At 44.9% G+C, this 21,011-nt stretch overlaps 2 protein-coding genes across 3 annotated transcripts in view; one reads left to right on the top strand and one right to left on the bottom strand.

The window, feature by feature from the left end:
* ZDHHC17 (zinc finger DHHC-type palmitoyltransferase 17) overlaps positions 1 to 17,443 on the top strand; it is a 115,805-nt gene extending 98,362 nt beyond the window's left edge. Inside the window, exon 17 of the mRNA XM_060112329.1 lies at positions 17,378 to 17,443. Within this exon, the coding sequence (XP_059968312.1) occupies positions 17,378 to 17,402 (25 nt within the window). The 3' untranslated portion in view covers positions 17,403 to 17,443. The remainder of the gene's footprint in view (positions 1 to 17,377) is intronic.
* CSRP2 (cysteine and glycine rich protein 2) lies at positions 1,972 to 20,945 on the bottom strand. Of its 2 annotated transcripts, none has more exons than XM_060112330.1 (6): positions 20,852 to 20,945; positions 10,584 to 10,696; positions 7,716 to 7,884; positions 3,810 to 3,939; positions 3,037 to 3,130; positions 1,972 to 2,226 (listed from the first exon to the last, which is right to left on the bottom strand). In XM_060112330.1, the coding sequence occupies exons 2-6, from the start codon at positions 10,693 to 10,695 to the stop codon at positions 2,150 to 2,152; spliced, it is 582 nt and encodes a 193-aa protein (XP_059968313.1). In that variant the 5' UTR covers position 10,696; positions 20,852 to 20,945; the 3' UTR covers positions 1,972 to 2,149. The 2 variants fall into 2 exon arrangements, with proteins under 2 accessions (XP_059968313.1, XP_059968314.1); XM_060112331.1 differs by having other exon boundaries at positions 20,877 to 20,932.
* Between the last annotated feature and the right edge of the window lie 66 nt (positions 20,946 to 21,011).

The raw sequence follows: 21,011 nt of genomic DNA, 5'->3' as shown, positions 1-21,011 counted from the left end.
AGTGATTCCTCCGAGAACAGAGCCTGCCCAAAGCCAAATTCCCTTTTCCACTCCTAGAACCACTGGAAGCTAATTTTATAGTTTTGGAGTAGCTGTTTTGCCATGGCTCCCAATTTAAGAATAAATTTAATTCTGAAAGGGGGGGCCTAAACTTTATCAGGCAGAAATTTCAAAAATTACCGGGTACCTGGCAACTTCATGTAGAGTATTTTCCTATCAGATATCTATTAGCATCTCTAGTACAATTTGGGAAACATAGTAGGATGGGAAATGTTGGCTTTGTGTGGGAACAGTTACAACATTCTGGTTATCTACAGCACTGAAAAATTTAGTGGTTAAAAAGGCATTTTTGCTCACAGATTCGTAATTTAGGACTCAACATAACTCACTTTACTCCACTGGGTGTCAGCTGGGATGGTTCAAAAACTGGGGACTGGAAGAGCCTGCAAGCTTACTCAGTCACATGTCTGTTAGTTGATACTGGCTGATGGGGAAGATCTTAGCTGAGGTAATGGCTCTAATACTTACACGTGGCCTCCCCATGTAGTCTGGGCTTCCTCAAAACATGGTGGCTGAGTTCCAAGAGTAAGCATCTCAAGAGAAAGAGGCAGGCAAGAGCTGTGTTGTCTTTTCTAACCTAGCCTGGTCCATTATACTCTGTTAGTTAAAAATGAGTCACTAAGGTTGACCCTTATTCAGAGAAAGGGGAATTAGACTCCATCTTTTGTTGGAATGTCAGAGAATTTGTGCATGTGTTTAAAACAGCCACAGAATGAATCAGAAGTTACTCCATAAATCTTCTTCAGTTCAGCCCAGTTCCTTTATTGTTAACTTCCCCAGCCTGCTTACCAAAAAGACCCTCCCCTCTCCTACGGTGACACTTGCCTTATGGAACATGTGAAGTACTCAAGGCTGTGATATAAATAATCATGAATTCTTTCACCTGGTACACCCTCAACTGACCTTTTCCCACCACGTTTCTGCTTGTTTTTTTTTTTTCTTTTGAGGTCATATAAGATTAAGATGTATTCACAGATTAGGCTGATTCAACTTTACAAATACACATTACAGACTAATATCACACCCTGCCGCTGAAAAATAAAGGGTTGGATTGAGTCTGGTAATGAACTAAAAGTTTCTGGAGAAATAATGAAAATACACCTTATATAGTCTGATATTCCTTTTCTCCCTGAGCCAGCTGAATGTGCCAGGACAATGCAGCATTCTTTGCTAATTTTGCAGAATTGAGATTTGTGAGAAAAACACAAATCCTCAACCCAGTTTCCAGGATTAGTAATTCACTATCAGATGAGAGTGGGGAGTCTTTAAAAAGTCACACTGAGCCTCAGATTCTGTAGTTGTCTGTAAGTAGCTGTTTATAATGATCTTTAGATCGAGATAAATCAAAAGAATTTTTAAGTGTTTTAACAGTGTGCCTACCCTGGGTCAGCGTACCTTTCTGAGAAGCTTGTTAGGAGGGCTTCTATGGCTCCACCCCTAGAGATTCTGCTTCTATGGGGCCTAGGAACCTACCTTGTAATACTCCCAGGTGACTCTAGTGCAGGTTGTCCAGGAGCCATGCTTTAGGAAACTGCTTCCAACAAGAGAAGAGCAACCACTGAGCTAGAGTGGGGCAGGCAGGCAGGAGTTCTGCGCTGCTGAATTAATTGCCAGCTCTGAAGAGCCACAATGGCGGGGCCTGTTGCCTAGCAACCCTCACTCTTGAGGCACACTTGCCAGCTTAGAGAGAGCCATCTTTTCCAACAGCTGTAATGCAACCATGAACCTGGTGAGTCAACCGCATAATGGGGTGGACTCTCTTTAACCAATAAAAATGAAGGTGGGGACCCAGATGATTTACCACTAACCGACATCACAGCATCCTCCAAAAGGTTAATTGAAAGACACTGAACACTAAATTAAGCTGAAGCTTTATTTAAAACGTAAAAGAAATGGTTCTTGAAATGCTGATGAATAAAGCGAAAAGGTATAGTGCTCTCTTCCTACTAGTCAGCTGGCCTATCCAAGTACAGGGCAACATACAGTACTTAAGTACTGGGAGAACTTCACAGCAGTTTAGTGTTAGATTATCTGTGCCTAGATTATGTGGAGCTTCTCAGTGTGTGATCTGGGTTCTGGGTTTGCGCCTCTACTGAGCATGAACAAGGGCTCCTGCCCCTTGGCCATAGCCAAATCCCTTGGGCCCAAAGTTTTTCGCATAGCATCCTACAAAAGAAAAGGGAAGAGTCAGTGCAAGTCCATTAAGCTTTGCTGGCATTGCTTAAGACTGGTGTATCAGCAAACATCCATAAATTGAAAAAGCTGTTGGCTACACCAAGAAGAGTTCAACTTATTAAGGTGTAAAATGTGCCATGTAGTAACTATGTTAAAGCTGCAAAGGTAAGTCCGAGTCTTCTGGTTCCCTAGTGTTCAGCTCATGGTCCCAACTGAGTTACAAGTATGCACATTGGGCCAGACAAGTTATATATTTGTCTGTTACCTTCATATACTCATATGCTTTGCTTAAAACATTAAGCTGAAAGAAGACTACTGTTTGTTTTTATTTGTAGGGGAGTTTTAAATGACCAGGAACTTAACTTACTGTATCATCAAAAATGTTCTGTGGTTTTTCTATCATCTGTAAGCATCTCTAGATCTTTTTTTTTTTTTTTTTTCTTTTTGCGGTATGTGGGCCTCTCACTGTTGTGGCCTCTCCCGTTGCGGAGCACAGGCTACGGATGCGCAGGCCCAGCGGCCATGGCTCACGGGCCCAGCCGCTCCGCGGCATATGGGATCCTCCCAGACCGGGGCACGAACCCGTATCCCCTGCATCAGCAGGCGGACTCTTAACCACTGCGCCACCAGGGAGGCCCCTAGATCTTTTATTTTCAAATACCCAGTGGCACTATCCCAGCTTTTCCCCATTTTCAGAGTGCTTTTTGTCCTTTTTTTTTTATCCCCTGCTAGTGACATTTCCTTCACTAACAGCCAGTGTGAGATACCCTTATGGACACCAGTAACTGAAGTTAGTTTTACCTTTACAATAGATTTCACCTTCTTTCTCAGTCAGAGTTGTTGACTCAAGACTCTTCCCACACTTGGCACATCGGAAGCAGTTTTTGTGCCAGGGCTGGAAGAGAGGAATGAGTTAAGTTTAGATGCGCTGGCACACAGTGGCTCAGGAAGATCAACCCAAAACAGGCTCCTGACTTCTGTGGGTCAGCCCCAACCAGAAGGCTGAGACTGGACCCTCTGCATTCTTGGGTGCCTGCAAAAGGGCTGAGTTCAGACTTCATCCACAGGAGACATGGACCGGGAGCTGTGCCACGGGAGGGCCATTTCCCTAAGAGCTGTCTGACACCTCCCGCAAGCCCCGTGTGCTCCTTTGAAGACCGCCTCCTTTACAGCTGAGGACACTGCAGCTCAAAGAGGTGAAGTGGTTAAGCAACGCCTCCAAACCCCATTAGCATCAGGGGCCCTGAGTCACTGCTGTTTTGTTTTTGTTTTTTTCCCTGTCACTACACGGAAGAACCTGCAGAGTCCACATTTGTTAAGTCTGCGCTTGTCAGTTAACACCTTCAGGAGCGCCCCCTATGAAAACAAGGTTCTTTTAAACACAGATGTGATTTGCCAAATAACGGCATCACTTCAAACAATTAATGATTCAGATGGAAATTCGATTAAGAAAAAGTTTACTTCAAGACATTTATTTCTAAGGCAGAGCGCCTGAGTGGGCTGCGGAGGGGCCTGGGGCAGAAAGGTAGTGGAGAGTAGTCATCCGCTGCCGTTAACTCAAGACGGCACTTTACCTTTCCAGCTCCAATGATCTTCTCGGCAGCGTACACAGAATCCCCACATCTGGAACACTTCTCAGCACCTCCGTATTTCTGAGCAAATTTAGAAGTGTTTGGATTTGTCGTAGGCCTGTGAGGTTGAACACTGTGGAAAGGGGAGAAAGGGAATTAGGCAAGATTTTCCAAAGGGCCCTTATAAGCCTTACAAGGCAGACGCAGTGGAACTCTGGGACTTAATTGCTATACTGTCCCTTGACTGGAGGCCTCCACAGGCCAGTACAGGGGAAAGAAGAAGGAAGACATAAATCTCAGGGGCTGGCCCGTTATTATTTTAACCTATTATGGGCTCATTATTGTTACAAAAAGACAGACAAGGCTCCAAACTTAAATGTCTGTCCCTCTGAGTCTAAACTCATCAGAATTCATTGAATCCCCAGTGCTAATCTCTCCACTAAACAATTATGCTGTGTTTTAAGAAAACCTACCATAGCACATATTTTCACCCCACATTCATATCATTATTATTATTATTCATATTACCACTGGAATCACAGCTAGCTTTTTACTTCACAGAAGATAGAAAAAATCAGTGGTAACTTAAGCAGTTAAGTTCTGCACATAGGTCAGCTGACGTAGGCAGTAACTAGGAAAATTAAGTATGTTTCACAGATTACTTAATTCCCTAATATATTAGGGGAAAGTATGGATAAATTACATTTTTCCTGGGAAAATATTTTAGAAAGTTTACCTATTACTCTGTGATCTGTTTATCTTTACTTTTTCTCTGTATAATGTACTGTTTTTGTCAGTATTTACAGGTCACTAGGTAAACCTTGTTTTCCTCTCACTTTCTGTAATTTTTTTCCATTCAGTAGGTAGATGTACCTACCATGTTGGGCTCTGAAAAGATTTAAAGGCTTTCCTAAAGCCTTACAAGTAGGTTGAGCAGATAAGATGTGGCAACAAGAGTTAGCACTCAGCAAAGGGTAGCTAAGTGTCAATTTTTCCTACTAGGAAAACCATTTCATCCTAGTTATATTTTATTAAGTAGGTTACATACATATTTAAAATAAAGTGTTAATTTAGGAATACTGCCTTTTCATAAAATAGTTTATTCAATCTTTACATATATCTTTATTTATATTTATTTTTGGCTGTGTTGGGTCTTCGTTTCTGTGCGTGGGCTTTCTCTAGTTGTGGCGAGCGGGGGCCACTCTTCATTGCGGTGCGCGGGCCTCTCACCGTTGCGGCCTCTCTTGTTGCGGAGCACAGGCTCCAGATGTGCAGGCTCAGTAGTTGTGGCTCACGGGCCTAGTTGCTCCGCGGCATGTGGGATCTTCCCAGACCAGGACTCGAACCCGTGTCCCCTGCCTTGGCAGGCAGATTCTCAACCACTGCACCACCAGGGAAGCCCAAACTTTACATGTATGTTTAATATCTTCATCTCCACTATATCCACTTTTTAGTCATTTAATGGCTTTCTACACTTCCACCTAAGTTGTTTAATATATAGCATTTCTTGAATCATGTTTGATGTGTCCACTGGAAATTTTATTCTAAGCAACAAATACCAATTCCCAGTACTAATTCCCAGGACTGAATTTTCCATTGTCCCTAATATGGGCATATTTTTTAAAAAACCTCCACAACCCGCTGTATATATAGCCAGCCCTCTTTATCCACAAGTTGTGCATCCACAGATTCACCCGACCTCGGATCAAAAATATTCGAGAAAAAAATTCTGAAAAGTTCCAAAGAGCAAAACCTGCATTTGCCACACGCCAGCAACTATTTACATAGCAGTTGCATGCTCAGATTTTGTATCCGTGGGGAGTCCTGGAACCAATCCCCCATGGATACCAAGGGACACCTGTACTTACTTTTAAAAGTGACCTTTAAAAGCTATTCACAATGATATCCAACACTTGCAGTTAGGAGTTTTCCAAGAAAAATTTCCAAATCTGCCAGTCATATTAAGAAGAACTTTATATGGATTATCTCCCACCTCCCTTCCAGCAACCTCAGAAGCCATGGTTAATTGCTACCTCATATGACAGATGAGGAAATAGGGGCTTACATTTAAGTAACTTGCTGAAGGGCTAGAGAATTAGTAAACTGGTGAGCCTGAGCTAACAAATGCAGGTCCGCCTCAGTGAAGATGTTTCTGCGCACTCAGTGGTGCCTTTTCAAGAGATCCCCCCGAAGCTCTTTGGTCCCCATAACTTTCACAGTGGCCATGTGCCATAAGGGCAGTCCAGACTGCAGGTACTCCCAGAGTACAGTCATTGAGAGGGGCTTCTGGCAAAGGACATCCCTACACCTGGTCCTGCAGGATGAGTAACATGTGGCCAGGCTAAAAAGGGGAAGAGGCAAGGACACCCGTCGACACAGGCCAGCACAGAAGGTCGGCTAATGAGTGGAGAACACGGAGAAGCAGGCGTAGACAAAGAGGAGGGGCCGCTGGTCTCTGTGACTTCAACACGATGGCCACAAGTGTTGACTCACGTTTGGGGTCATGGGTGAGTTCTGTTTGGGGGGAATGTGTACAGGTTTATCTTGGGAAAGAAGAATAGATTTTAACACGTTGGAAAGGGAGAGCAGAACAAGAACAATGAACTCTAACAAAGTCAGAGAGGTAAGCTGGGGTCCTGCAAGTGACGGCATGCAGCAATGAATGAGTCAGCCCTCATACAGCTGATGCCCAGCAGGCCACCACAGTTCAGAAAGTGAGTGTGGAAGAAACAGGAGAACAGAGAGGCGGGCCTCGATGCAGGACAGCACACGAGTATGCGGGCCAAAAGGACAGAAGTTCAAATCCTGGCTCTGCCACTGAGCTGTGTGAGCTGAGCCTTAGTGTCCTATCTGTAAGATAGGGACAAAGTAACTCAACTCCGAGTTCCTGTGAAGATTATATAGAATGAACATAAATGTTCAGCAGACGTTATTTCAGGCATACCATAATGCACTGGGCTTAAGATCATAAGCTTTGGAGTTACACTGGGTTAAGTTCCAGGCTCTACAATTAACTAGCAGTGTGACTTCAGGCAAATCACTTAATTCTCACTGTCTCACTTTGTTCTTGATTAAGATAGGAAACCCTACCTTATAGGGTTCTGAGGATTACATGAGTTACCATATATTATTGCATGGTGTCCAGTCTACAATAAGGGCACAATTAATGGCCTTGTCCAAGGAAAGGCCATCTTATTGGAGTATTACACAGTTTTGGCCTCTTCAATATAAAATGGATGTGGAAAATGTGAAGTTCAAATGAGGGAATTAGTCAAGAACAGGAATTAAATTCCACATGAAGAAATTATGTCTCAACGTGAATTACTAAGTGAAGTTTAGCAGATTTAGCGCTTTACTTGCTTTGGTACCGAAACCTTTAAAATCTAGTAACGCTAACCTCTCATAGAATCAAATACAGGAAATAATTTCCATTTTTAAGTAAGAATTGTAAGCTAGAGAAAAGTAATTTCTTGGTGAGGAAACATTCTTACATGGAAGGGCTGACAGAGGAATTTTCATTGACTGCTTAATTGCACATGAGAAATGCATCTCATGATCCCAATACTACATTTCTCCATCATTTGATTTCATGATGTCTGGTCTTTGAAGTGCTGTGAAATGGAAGTAAATTTAAACCACTTGCTTTTGAGAACGTCACAGCTCCTTGATACACCTCATAATGCTATAAACCGGGACTGGAAATCGCTGGAATAATCAATAAGAACTCTGCCAGGTCCAAACCTGTCCATTATTTCCAGCTTAAAGAACAGTCATTAGTTGATACTAGAAAATCTGAGTCATTGTCTTTGATTCTTTCAAGCTAAAACTCTGGAAGCCCCCAGATTCCCGTTCACCAAGCAACATGAATTGCCACCATGCCTTCCTGAAGGTCATGTGGTCTTGACTCACCTCTCGGGCTTGATGCCCAGCCTCTCGCCCCGGTCCATGTTGAGCGTGCCCGCGCCCTGGCCGTACCCGTAGCCTTTCGGCCCATACTTCTTTCCGTAGCAGGATTTGCAGTAGATCTCATCATCGTGAATTGCCACTGTTGTACTATCTAAATTTTTCCTGCAAACCACTGAGGGGGAAAAGTTAGACTTTAAAAATATGCCAAAGATTGCCTTGTTCCTTAGAACAATGGTGGCGCCGACACAGGGCCTAGAAAAGGCACAGGCTCTCTCACATTCCTAGTTTATTCTCTGGTTCCCAAAAGCCACTGGAGAGCACCTGGACGGCTCGCTACCTGTGAGGACGATTTGCGTTCCTCCATGGATATGATGGTCATTTCAGGAATACATTAGAATTTTAACATCCTGAAGCCTCAGACTTTTTAGTAGGATCTTCCCCCCAGACAAGAGGGAGAGAAGTTTCCAAGATGTCTATAATTACATGAACAAAAGGAACAAAACTAGCGCTTCGTGCCCAAGACCCTTGCTCCCACCCTTCAACGCTCAATCCTTTCATCCAAGTATTAAAGAACAAAAGGGTAGGAGCGCCTTGGGCAAGCTGCCTCTGCAGCCCCTCCTCCCCCAAAAGCACCCCCAGGGATAAAAACGGTTTTAAATCCAGAATTCTAGTCTTCATCACTAGTCCGGAAGGGAAAAAGCAGTCTTCTTTCATCTCGCCACCGGCTTCTCCAGCAGTGATAAGTATGTCTGAAAATCGTCAAGTGGTTTAAAGTCTGCATTTGTTTTCCCTTCAGTCCCAGAGGAGAACACATTCTTTCTTGATGGATTTCTTACCACATTTCCACGTATCCCGCTTCATAAAACTGCCAAATGTCATCATGTTTTATCCAGACATTATTTCACTTTCTAAGACTTCAATTAAACTTAAGGAAAAAAAGACTTGTGAGAGAGCTCACTGGAAGCACAATCGGGCAGCAGGAAACCCAAGATTAGTGCCGTAGAAAAGGGGATTCCCCCCACCCCTTATTTAAAAGAGGGAGAAACAAAAAGAGGAAGGACAGAAAGACGGGCAGGGAAAGGCGACTGGCTGGCTGCTCCAGACTAGAGTTAAATGATGACGTTTCTGTTATCTTAGACTGAAGTCTTCTCTGGTAGAACAGAAATGACGTCATCTACTTTGAAACTTGCTGTTGAGGTTCAAGTACTGAAATATATCTGCTTAAAGACAGAGTTAACCTAAAATCGTACACTGCTGAAGAACAAACACCCTTAACAGACAGATTAAGTAGAAAACTGGTTTTAAACACATATTTATTAACCAGAGCAAGTTTAAATGTATGAAATTTTGACTAGAGAACCACCCCTTTCCCCCTAGGCCTCGTCCGTATTCTCTGCAGTAAAATTCTCCTAAGGTCTGCAAACTACTCTGAATTATTTCCTTAAAAGGCTTTAGTCAGCAGAGGCACATATTAGGAAGGAGTAATAAAGATGACCAGTAAAGACCTTGACATTTAATAAACACTGACTTGATTACGGTGTAGATATCCTGGCTTAACCTAGAGGAAACTAAGAACAATTTCTCAAGTATTTACATTTCCTCTTTGTTCACATACTCTCTTGGTTACAAAGCTGCTGAAAAGTATGGATTCCTGTAAAAAAAATTAACTTCTAAGAGAAGAAATGGTTAAACCAAATCTGAGAAATGCTAGCTATTATGGAGGCGTACATAGCAAACATTCATATGTTGTATTTGTATTCTTCGTAACTGCAACTCTCTGTTGTCTGTTTCTGGTCGTCTGCAAAGCAGTTGCTGTATAGAAAGGTCCAGACACCTTAAATGCTGGTGCCTAGAGGAGAAGGACAACTAAAATTTGGGAGGGAAACTCTTTCTGCAGATTATTCCTTAGTGTAATCAGATTTCTTTTTCACATAGGCAGTTTCTAACAGTAATTTTCACTGCACAGTACTCTAGATGTAGCGGAGAGCTGCACAGACGGGTGGGTTCCTCACCAAATCCTTCATTCAAGAAAATTTTGTCATTTGAATCAGAAGCTGATTAATGTTGAGCTTCCTGAAGCAGCTACTCTCCTGTTTTAAGACTGAAGACTTGGTTGTCCTGAGAAGGAATCTGCCTGCTGGGGAGAGGGGGCTTCTCTCCTGTTCCGTTGCTCTCATTATCAGGTACTGACCATCGTTGGAGCAGACACCCACGTGCTAGTTCGTGGTCTACCTCCCGTCTGTACCAGCCACTCCGGTAATTCTCTCTCTATAAACAACAGTAATTCCCCACCTGCTTCTGTGGGATTTTCATATCCTACGTTCCTTTCCCTCAAATTTAGGACATCAATAACAAGAAATAACTCTGAATATTCACTACCAGAGAAGACAGAATTTGAGCTTCTAGACATGGGAATTTCACCTAACAGTGTGGCGAGAAACCAGCCAGTTAGGCTTCCAAGAGAAGGAGCGCCGCCAGAACGAGAAGGCTGGGGCGGACGGGGAGTGAGCCGCTCGTTCAGGAATCGGAGCCAAGCCCTTGGGATGTGCCAGGAGCTGTGCCGGGTGCCAGACTATAAACCACCCCGAGGTCTCGGTGAAGCGGGGTAGACAGACGTGACAACAGATAAAGCACGGGGGGTGCCGAGTGGAGGCGAAGCGCTACGGGGACCCGGAGGCCAAGGGTCTGGGTCGCCCCTGCTGTCCTTGCTGTGAGGCTGAGCGCTTGCGCTGTCCATGGGGACAGACAGGCAGAAACCACTGGGGCCGCTAAAATCATCTTTGTTAACGAAACCACCGTTTCTTCCTGAAATCGGTGAACTGAAGCTTCCGACACACGCGTTCTGTTGGCGCGAGCGCGGGGGAGACTCACTGCACAGGAAGCAGCAGCGGTGGAAGCTCCGGCCGTCGCACTGCACCTCCTCTGCGTGGTACACGGTCCTCCCACAGGCCCCGCACTTGTTGCCACCTCCCCAGACGGGCATCCTGCAGGAAGACAGAGTCGTTAGGACGGGCCCCTACTGTACGAGCCGTCTTACACGCTCCCTGGAGGGCTTTCTACACCCAGGGGACAGCAGACAGCGTTGGTTTCTTTATAACCTGCCCTGCCCACATCTTTAAAAGACCTGCGTGCCTCGAAAGTCACCTCGTCTCACCCCCCAAATCACAGCCCTCACTAGGAGACGGGCTTGCCGTGCACAGGTGTTTTTCTCCTCCAGGACAAAGGACCTGCACTTAGTACAACACTGCAGGTCGACAGGCACAACACAAACTGCCGCCAGCATCCACGGGGGTTGAGAAAGCAGTGTAGCGGGTGGAAAGGCAAAGGGAAAGGCTGCCCACGCCCACCTCCAGTCGTAACGAACTGGTTCAAAGCTCAGCTGAAGAACTTACACTTGGGTGGAGGTTTTTACATGTTTCATTCACTGTTACATCACCAAATTCTTAACCATAGAACATACACGAGCTATAACACGCCTCCAGGGAGGCAAGATTAAGTTGTATATTTTCAGCTCAAGTTATGAGAGAGTATAGCATAAACACTTGTTTCTCTGACTGGCACAACTGCATGGCTGGAGCCTGGCAGTAACCACAACAAACACCCATCCAGATGGCTATCATTTAAGTTTTGTGCTTCACTAATCCCAGTGTCCTGAAGTCCAGCCCACAGTTGGCTTTCCCTCTCTGGTGGGCCTGGCCGTCCACACAGAATAGGCTACCAAGTTGCCTTCCTGACAAGATGAGTTGTTTGTTGACTGTGTCAGAATAACCTCTGAGCAATGTGGCCTGGGGGTAGAACGGGAAGTTTAAATCCTTGGCTATCTTGCTGTGATGTAGGGCAACGTGTTCTAATCTCCTCTGCAATGTACTGGTCTACCTGGACCCAGTTTAAAATGCCTAGTTCTGAATGGCCAGTGTGCTCAAGTGCCTTTGCCAGTACAGAAAGTTGTCCTGCAGAGACAGCGTGTTATATCAGACCTGCCCTGAGTGGTATCTGAAAACACAGTAGAAGAATTCCTTTCATCCCCACCATCATTTCCAGACTTCCCTTTGCTGAGTGCCATTTGCAGCCCTTGTCTGTTGCGTCTCCTTGGATGAGGTGCTGCCCTCTAGTAAACAGCTAGCTAAGAAGGCTGAGACGTCCTTACTAACTCAAGTCTGGCTAGAAAAAAAAAGGGGGGGGGGGACAAGGACAGCTGCTAAGCAAAAGGCTGAAGAATCTTCAGTCCTTGAGATAAAAAGGAGGGCGGAGAAAATTCCTATCCCACTGCCCATCCTACAATCCAGAACACAATGACTCCCTAAACACAGAGATGAGGCGTTTACACGAGAAAGATTTACAGAATTAACCACTGTGTTGGTCACCCTTCTGGGGCACAGCCTTCTCTGGCCCCTCGTCTGGGAATACTTCCCCCAGATTTTCTCGAGGGCGGCAACCATCTCTTTCTTGGCACACGTGGTTTAGAGAAGTACTTCTTAAAATGTGGTCTCCTGGTGACAGTCCACTGTGCTGGCTACCAATTCGAGACAACATTCAGATAAGCGTTTAGAAAGTTTTCTACAATTTTATGCCACAATAATCAAGAGCATGATCAGTGGACTCATCTTGTTGGCCAGAGGACAGTCAGATAATCAGTGTGTATTTGAAAATTAAAATAAAAAGAATGGTCCTTTACCACAGATAGTTTGAGAAGCACTAGTTTAGAGGGTGTGACTCTACCCTCAATTCCAGGGCTGGACGTGCGATGCATCACTGCAGTCAGATGAGTGCATTCCCCCTCCTGCCCTGGCGACTGGTTTAGGAATGGGCACAGGACCCCAAGCCAGTTCAATGGAAGTTAAACCCGGCCTTGGCTTTAGAACTGCGCCAGTGCAGGAGTGGAGTTGTTAGAAGCTGTCTGGAAGAAAAGAACCTAAGAAGGAAGCCAGCACAGAGGAAAACAGAGAGACTAGTTTAGATAGTCTTTAGCTGAGCCTTGTTGTATCCTGTGCTCTTCAATTATGAGCCAATAAATTCCCCTTTTTAAGCCTTTGGGAGATCGAGCCCCTGGTCCTAGAAACAAACGGGAACAACACACACAGACACACAAAAAGACCTGACTGACAGGACTAGTTATCCCTGCATTGTTGGCCTCAACTTGCAAAAAGCCTCTTTCCCTTGTTCAGACAGGAACAGAGTCATTGCTAGGGTCCACAAATGTTACCAGGCTCCTGTGAAGGCATCCATATAGGATCGATATCCAGCAACAATGGAATATATTTGCAAGCTTTTCTTTGGTAGTTGCATAAATCTTTTATTCCTGTCCCCGGAGACTGGTGCTCCATTGTTTAAATCCACAGTGAAACCTGAGCCCGGCTATAGAACCTGACACAAAACTTGGCTCCAGCGCCTGCACTGGCTTGAGTTTGGAGGGCAGTTAATGATATTGACTTTGCCCCATGGCTCCAAAGCTACCCGTGTTCTGGAATGCTCACAGATACAACAGACATCAGCCCGAAGTATCCCATGATTTCTGAGGAGACCAAACACCAAACCCAGACTTGCAGGTAATGACGTCCCAGTGACTTAAAATCAGATCCCAACCATCAACAGCCCAGCTGGCTTTTAAAATACTTTTATCATCAAGGCATTTCTCATCATGTTAGAAAGGGTCATCGTACCACCAACCCGTATCATAATTACTTTGGAGCAATCACCAATAAGGAGCCAGACTTTGTATCAAGACAAACACTATCCTCGGTTGTCTCTAAGTAACAGTTAAAAATACATAAAAACGAACTCATCACTCTGTGTTACTCTCTCTCTACGATAGAGCAACTTGGACTTTTAAAAAAGGAAGAACATCTTCCCTCTCCTTGTGTAATTCAGGCTTGAGTTCACCCCCTTGTAAGTCAAGTCTGATTCCTACGGTACTTGCCACGCCAGCCAAGTGTGAATATGTCATCTTTTCGGGAAACACCCATCCAATACCTTTTCAGCTTTACCATTTTAAGAGCTGCCTTCCTTTGAGGGTGGGGACCACTGCTCTATCTTCTCCCACACCATCAACCAGAGTGCTTGGCATATGTCAAAATATTTCATTTCTATTGTTTTAAGGAATCCTTCCGTTTTCAACTTGTTTTTACTCTTCCCAGTTTGATCTTATGCTTATAAAGACAAAGGTAGCACTGCCCTACTGCTGTGTCACATTCTTGGATTCTCAGTAAGATTTCCAAGTCATTAACTTTTTAAAAGTTCCACTCAGTTTAAAGGCTTTCCTAAAGATTTCTGAATAACCCTCTCTGGGGGCCAGGCTAATGGTGTAATAGAGCATCCTCAGAAAGCTTCAGATGGATTTACGTTTTATTTTTTAAGCAGGATAGTGCATAGTTGGGTGTTCCTTATGTTATCCTCTATTTTGTATGTCTGAAATATTTCGTAATGGAAGGAAAGAAGGAGGGAAGGAAGGAAGGAAAGGAGTGATGGAGGAAGACATTGATCTAGACAGACCTGGGTTAACTTCACTATTATAATGGTTGTGCAATGTCGGGCTTAATTTTCTTATCTGCAAAAAAGGGGGGAAAGGTAGCTCTCTCTACCTCACAGAGATATTGTGAAGATAAAACACAGTAAATAAATGCCTTGGCAGACATCCAATAACTGGTGGCTCAAGGATGGGAGGGGCATCTCATGCGGTCCATCCTGCTATCAGTACTCCTATAGGAAACCCACTGACTAGCACCTATAGAACACAGCTCAGAGCAACAAACAGTAAAGGAAAAAGTTACCCAATTAGTCACTCATAAACCTTTCTCCAGAACATTACAATGCACGGCAAGTATAACAACAGTTGCACTTGCGGGGACTAAGAAATGAAGTTCAAATTTACACTTTTAGGGTGAACCCCTATGTGTGTTTGCTGAATTTGGCAGAGGGAAATGGGACCATCTTCCATTTCTGTCACTCCTGGCATTGCTATGCATATATTAAAAAAAAAAAAAACATACCCACAAAAACCCAAAGCTTCATTTTTCCTACAAGCCCTTGGCTGTACTACTCCACAACAGCTGACATTAATCACACCAAACTGGATTTGCACTGAGCAATCTGGGCTGCATGCCTTTCCCTGATCCTATGCATTAATTTACAAAATGGTAAGAGGAGAAATAAAACCCCACGTTACACACACCTCGCAAATGAGGCCGAACATGGGCCAATTCAGGTTTTTGTCTTGTTCTTTGGTTCTCATTGCCTGAAAGAGCTCCAGCACTAGGATTTATCCACTGTGTTGGATTAAAAAGCTTGGTTTACATCAAACACCTATGTGCAGTTTCTCTTTGCTGCTTCTCCCCAGTCTAAGACACCACCCAGAATCAGTAAGACTTAGCCCAAGAAGAAAATTACTATAGTCTAAATCTGAGTCACCTTGCGGTCAAGTTAGCTCATTCTCTAGATAACCAATGACCACAGGGACCATTCTCCCCACCTGTGCTGCACTGACTGCCTTATTTTAGAATCTGAATGACTCAAACTCTTGAATTTCGAGCCTATGTGCCACCACTTGTAATTTAAATTAACTGGTCTGATGCCGAGTGAATCCGTCTATAAACCCAGATTCTAAATGCTTCCAGAAGATTTGACATCTTATGACTACATACAGAATCTCTGTTATTATGCTATAACTTCCCAAAAGGAGAATCTACTATAAACCAGTTTCATCTTGAGCCCTAGAGGGGGTCACTTGTTAAAGAATATGTAACTGTCCCCAATTACAATGATCTTTAAAGAGGCCAGAGTTTGAGAGCTGTAATTAATTGAAAATTAAGCTGCACTCAATGCCCATTCTAGAAAGGTTTTCTTCTGCAACCCAAACTACCTGCTTAGTCTACTTCCCTTATCTGAGTGAACACCACTGAGCCAGGGGTAGGACTCTCTGTGTCTTAGTGATGGGCTCCAAGTTCCATTTGGCTTCTTCTACCAAAGCTAAATCCTCAAGCTGGTCTTCAAGAGAGCTCGGCCTCAGGATGAACTAAGAAGATGGATTTTGGAGTCCACACAGTCGCATTTCCCTCATATGCAAAATAAGGGTAGCAGAGCCTTTCTTTCAGAGTTGTTAAGAAACTGAGATGAGAAAATGCTTACAGTTGGCATTCAGTTACTGGCCGCCTTTATCATCAGTGTTTAGCAATGTTCAGTCTTTGTTATCAACACTCATCTTCTCCGACCCATCTCATAGTCCATCCATTCCTTCATTGTGTCCCTAATCCCTCTACATCAGGAAAACTGACTTACCTCCCTCCCTCATCCAGCTAACTCCCGACTTCATTTCTTTTTTGTTCTTTTTTTTTTTTTTTTTTTGCGGTACGCAGGCCTCTCACTATTGTGGCCTCTCCCGTTGCGGAGCGCAGGCTCCGGACGCACAGGCTCAGTGGCCATGGCTCACGGGCCCAGCCGCTCCGCGGCATGTGGGATCCTCCCGGACCGGGGCATGAACCCGCGTCCCCTGCATCGGCAGGCGGACTCTGAACCACTGCGCCACCAGGGAAGCCCCCAACTTCATTTCTGAATCTCAAGTAATTCTTCCAGGGCAGGGGCAGCTAATAAACCCTGTAATGCTGTACAGTTTATGAAGCTCTCCTACAAATCTATTAATTCAACATCTTATAAGCCATATCCTGGGTTGGGAGCTGAGGATAAAAGGGTAAAGGAAGGGTGCCTGTTTCTTAGGGAGTTCTACTTTGGTGGTAGAAGTATGTAAACAAATAACAGCAAAGTAACCCAAAGCCCAGAAGCGTGTAGAAGGGGCTTTGGGAAGTCTCTATGGTCTGTTGATGGAGGGACGCCAAAACAGTTTCATCTTATTGATTGATTGATACTGGGTTCCTGGAACTATGTTGGAAGAGATTCTGGAGACCAGTGAAGGTTCCACATTAAAGGTCACTGTGGTTAATAATGTCTGCCATAGAAACTGCAGTGCACGGGCCTCCTCTGAGACATTCCAGGGATAAGAGAAAGAGTGTGGAACTCAGAACGCGACAGATGTAAGCTTGAAAGTCAGTTACCAGCTCTGTGATCTTGGCCAAGTTCCTTAACATCTGAGCCTCCAAATCTTCAGCTATAACTCGGAAATGGATGAGCGCTCTGCCATAGGATGGTTGTTTAATGAGATAACATTCGTAAAGCACCTGGCAGAAGCCTGTGCTCCACAAATATTGGCTTCCTTTTCCTTCAGGAGCACTAGCGGGCCTGATTATGGTTACCAAACGTTCAGCGGTTAAGTGACTTGCTCAGGTCACTGACCTCCAAAGATGCAAATCTAGGCTCAACCACTCATGTCTGACTCCAGAACCACAAGCTGTCCCCCAAACTCCCATATCTGATTTAAGGGTCGAGAACATTCAAACCACCTGAGCGTGATCAATCCTTGAGCTATCAACTTACATGCAGGAACACCTTCCTCTCTGGCCAGTCTTCATCCATCCACCTAGCAGTTAGCAAGTGTCCTCTATGTGCTAATCTCATACCCAAACTGCTACTTTCCACCAAAAAGCACTCTCTACCACTCCTCTCCGCCAACCAAAGTCCATCCTCCCACTGAGGGAAGCCTCCCTTCTGTCTAATAAGCTGTGCTTTGTGTACCTCACCCTCACCATTCATTACTAATTCTATATCCTGTTGCCACTCAGGTCTTCAACTCGGAGGAGAGCCTGACACAGATTTGGAGACCAGCTGTCAAATCACACATTAGAACACAACTGCGCTCTCAGCTCGGGCACTCTGACCTCCACCTGCCAGCCCCAGATAGCCACAATCTGTGCAAACTACGAGCTATTCAATTATTCAAACAATTTAATGTTTGTGTGATTTTTACATGGAGTCAGACTGAGATTTATATGCCAAGACTACTGTTTATTTGCCAAAAGATCTTAGGCTGGTTATCTGATCTGCTCGTTTTCTCATTTTAAAAACGGAGATACTGCTTATTTATATCATAAGGCAGTTTTGAGATTGAACAATACATGTAAAGCACTGCGAATAATGCCTGCCACATGATAAATAACAGTAATTAGAAATACGTAAAGCTTACTACACCTAGGTTAAGTAGTCTACTTAAATATTAATTTAATCCTCATAACAACTGAGGTAGGCATTTTCATTATCCTCACTGCATGGGTGGGAAAGCTGAGGTATAGATTATTAAGTGACTCATAACTGTAAAACCAAAACACAATTACCAATTCAACTTAAAAATACCAGTGAAATTCAAATAGACTATACTGAGTTTATCTGACTGATGTTTCACTAAAATTAAAACACTGCTAGCAACACAAATATAGTAGTGACTGATATGGCTCCAGCTCAAGTTCTTTTAAATTGGGTATTTTCTGTCCTGCTGTGGGAGGTATGCAGATTTGATTCGGTCTTGGCTTTCCTCTTCTGGAGGAGAAGCCACCATGAAACCTAACTGGGAAGTCATATGGCCCTAATGTGTTAAATGGTATGTGTCCTCTTATTAGTCAAGGACAATTAGTACTGTTGGTACAAACGAAAAAGCAAGGAACCTGATATCCTTTGCAAATGATTCACAATATACTTCTTTTGCTTCTTCCTCTAAGACTTACACTAAAATGTACAATTTTTATCATCAGAATTTGTGCCCGGCTCCTCCACAATCCAGTTTGAGAAAACTCCCCTAAGTCAGTCAGGGTTCATAACCTGGGGTCCACAGATTCCTTGAAATTCTGGGGATCACTGAACTTGGTACTGTGTACTTTATTTTATGCACCTAAAAACAGTTTGAGAAGGGGTCCAGAGGCTTCACCAGACTGCCAAAAAGTTCCATGACACAAAAAAGTTAGGTATTACCATCCTAGGTAATCAAGACCCCAAGTGTAGGGAACCCCACCCAATAGAATACAAGGGATGCCATGCAAATACCAGCCCAGGAAATGATACAGTTGAGGAAACCTGTGAATATCTGCAAAGGGAAGAAAGCTGGCCTCCAGGCAAGGCCTAGGCGATACTGTTCAGAGTCAGCAATCTTCTAGAAGAGGCTTTCACTGATAGCCGTTTCCCCCTATATTCAACAAAGTGCAGAACGGAGTCTAATTACAAGGAACCTCTCCCAAACTGGGCTGGGTTTTATACAAGGAACAGCATGCCTTCCGAGAACCCCTGCAAGGTATGTGCTATTACACCCATTTTACAAGATGAAGTAACTGAGACCAGGGAGTAAAATAACTTGCCTAAGGTCATCAAACCAGTGGCTGCTGAAGCTGGGATGTGAATTTGGGCCCAACTGGTCAGTCCTGTCCTTCTCACCATGCTATGCCTCCTCTCCCGCTGTGGGCTGATTTACCTGATTTTTGACAGAGAAGAGAAATTAGAGGCCCAGATGTCCACATTTCGTGGCGGCGTCAAGGCTGGACCCAGGCTTCTAAAGCTCGTTTATTGCTGCCCCCTCTAATCTATGCCAACAATTCTTGCTATTTTATTATAAAATACAGTTTCCTCAAAATCCAAATGAGTTGGCAATTTCATCAGGACAGACCTGCAATGAGTGCTGCTTTCAGCCCAGTATTTGGCGTATACCAGTATCAATCAATATTTGTGAATACATTTGGAGGAATCCATTAAAAAACTCATGATAGAGACTGTAGATCAAATCTGCTAATATTTCTATTGCTTGAGTCCAATTAAATCTTTGTTCCCTACAATTGCAATCTTACTCATTCATTCATTCAATTAACCAGCATTGGCTCTGGTCCAACGGTGTGTTTAAGACACCCAAGCCAGGCACTATGAATTTCAAAGACTCATGGGATACAGACCCCCGTGTCTACCTAACTTCACTCTGAAAGAGCAAAGGAAACGAATCCAGGGTAAAAAGAACCTTGAGAAGTATTGGTAAAGTATAAGTGGCAGTCAACTTCAGAGGGCAATGACCAAGGAGACGGTGTGGAGGGAGACCGCAAAGGACTTCACAAAATGTGTTCTCGTTTGGTATGCAGTTGTTAACGTACGTGCAACTCACCCTTTAGGAATCCATTGCCCATCTCTTTCCTGAAAATTGGAGTCAAATTATAGCCAACTTTGTGGCTGTCCTATTTGAATTCTTGGCATTTTTTATAAGTAGAGTTTTAAAACAGGTTAACTAGAAAAGTTAAGAACGAAAGAGACCATTTTTACTGCCGAGTTAAAAAAAAACTACCCAAAATAAAAAGTATTTATAAAATGAACAGGAAAAGGAAAAAGTCTGGTCTGCAGACTGCGAATAAAACAGGTTGAACATTTGGGGTAACCATTTAAACAAATATCGTTCTACAAACGTCCTGGCTGCGGGGGTGGGGGCGGGCAGGGCAGACGTGGGTGTCTCCCGACTCAGAAAACCCACCCTGCCCCCCCCCGGGGGACTGCCTACGTGGAGCTTTGGAACGGAGGACGTGATTTACAGGACCTGTTGCAGAATTTACAACCAAGCATTCTTGCTTTCCCGGTTTGTACCTGAATGGTAGAAAGTTCCGGAAAAAGCTGGGAGTGATCAATATGACGTTTCACTGCTGTGCCTTCGACATTTAAGGTTCAGCGCTCGGTGGGCAGAGACCACCAAACAATGGGGATACCAGGAGCTCTGTACCGCAGCAGGGGAAGGATTCCGGGCTCGACAGGCTGGGGGAGCCCCCTCCGCACCCCCAGGGCTCCGAACAAGCCTCTGGGAAGGTCGCCCTTGGCGTGCAGCACACTCGGGGCACAGGAGACCCCGAGACTCGGATCCCGCCCTCCCCTTTGCGAAGAGAGAACGCGCCACTGGAGGAGGGGGCCCTAGGCTACTAAAAGGCGGATTAGCAGCCCCGCGAAACTCTCGATCCCACCTCTCTCTCCCAGAGAAACCGGTATGGAGGTCGCGCACGATTATTTCTCTGCGCAGCGGACCCGGGATCCGAGAGCAGGGCTGAGGCGGCCACGGGGAACGGGGCAGGTGTGTGGAGATCGGGGCGCAGGGGTGAGGAGGATGGCTAGGGGGACCAAATGGGGACCGCGATGGGGACATCGGAGGAGATGAGAGGGGGCGCCGGCAGGGCGGCCTCCGCATCCCAGGAGGCTGAGAGAACCCCCCCCCCCACCGGGGTCGGCGGAGACGTCCGCGCCTCCCTACTCACTCGAGTCGCAAGCAGGATCACGCACCGCGGGCGGAACTAGCGAGAAGCAGTCGGAGAGAGCGCGGCGGGAGTCCGGGAGCCAGGACGCAGGGAGCCGCCGGTACCTTTTCAAGCCCCCCTGTGGGCGTGGCCTGTGGGTGCCCCGCCCCTACTCCTCCGC

The sequence above is a fragment of the Mesoplodon densirostris genome, chromosome 11 (genome assembly GCF_025265405.1).
Source record: "Mesoplodon densirostris isolate mMesDen1 chromosome 11, mMesDen1 primary haplotype, whole genome shotgun sequence".
In the NCBI taxonomy this organism is placed as follows: domain Eukaryota; kingdom Metazoa; phylum Chordata; class Mammalia; order Artiodactyla; family Ziphiidae; genus Mesoplodon; species Mesoplodon densirostris.
The sequence above is the reverse complement of the archived record's forward strand: the minus strand, read 5'-3'. Positions and strand labels throughout refer to the sequence as shown.

Bases quoted from the DNA above. Each gene is read 5' to 3' on its own strand.
- CSRP2 (XM_060112330.1), bottom strand. From the start codon at position 10,695: ATGCCCGTCTGGGGAGGTGGCAACAAGTGCGGGGCCTGTGGGAGGACC. The intron at 3,940-7,715 runs GTGAGTCAAGAC...CCCTTTCCACAG, and splicing joins CTGGGCATCAAGCCCGAGAG to TGTTCAACCTCACAGGCCTA. The intron at 3,131-3,809 runs GTAAAGTGCCGT...CCTCTCTTCCAG, and splicing joins AGATCATTGGAGCTGGAAAG to CCCTGGCACAAAAACTGCTT.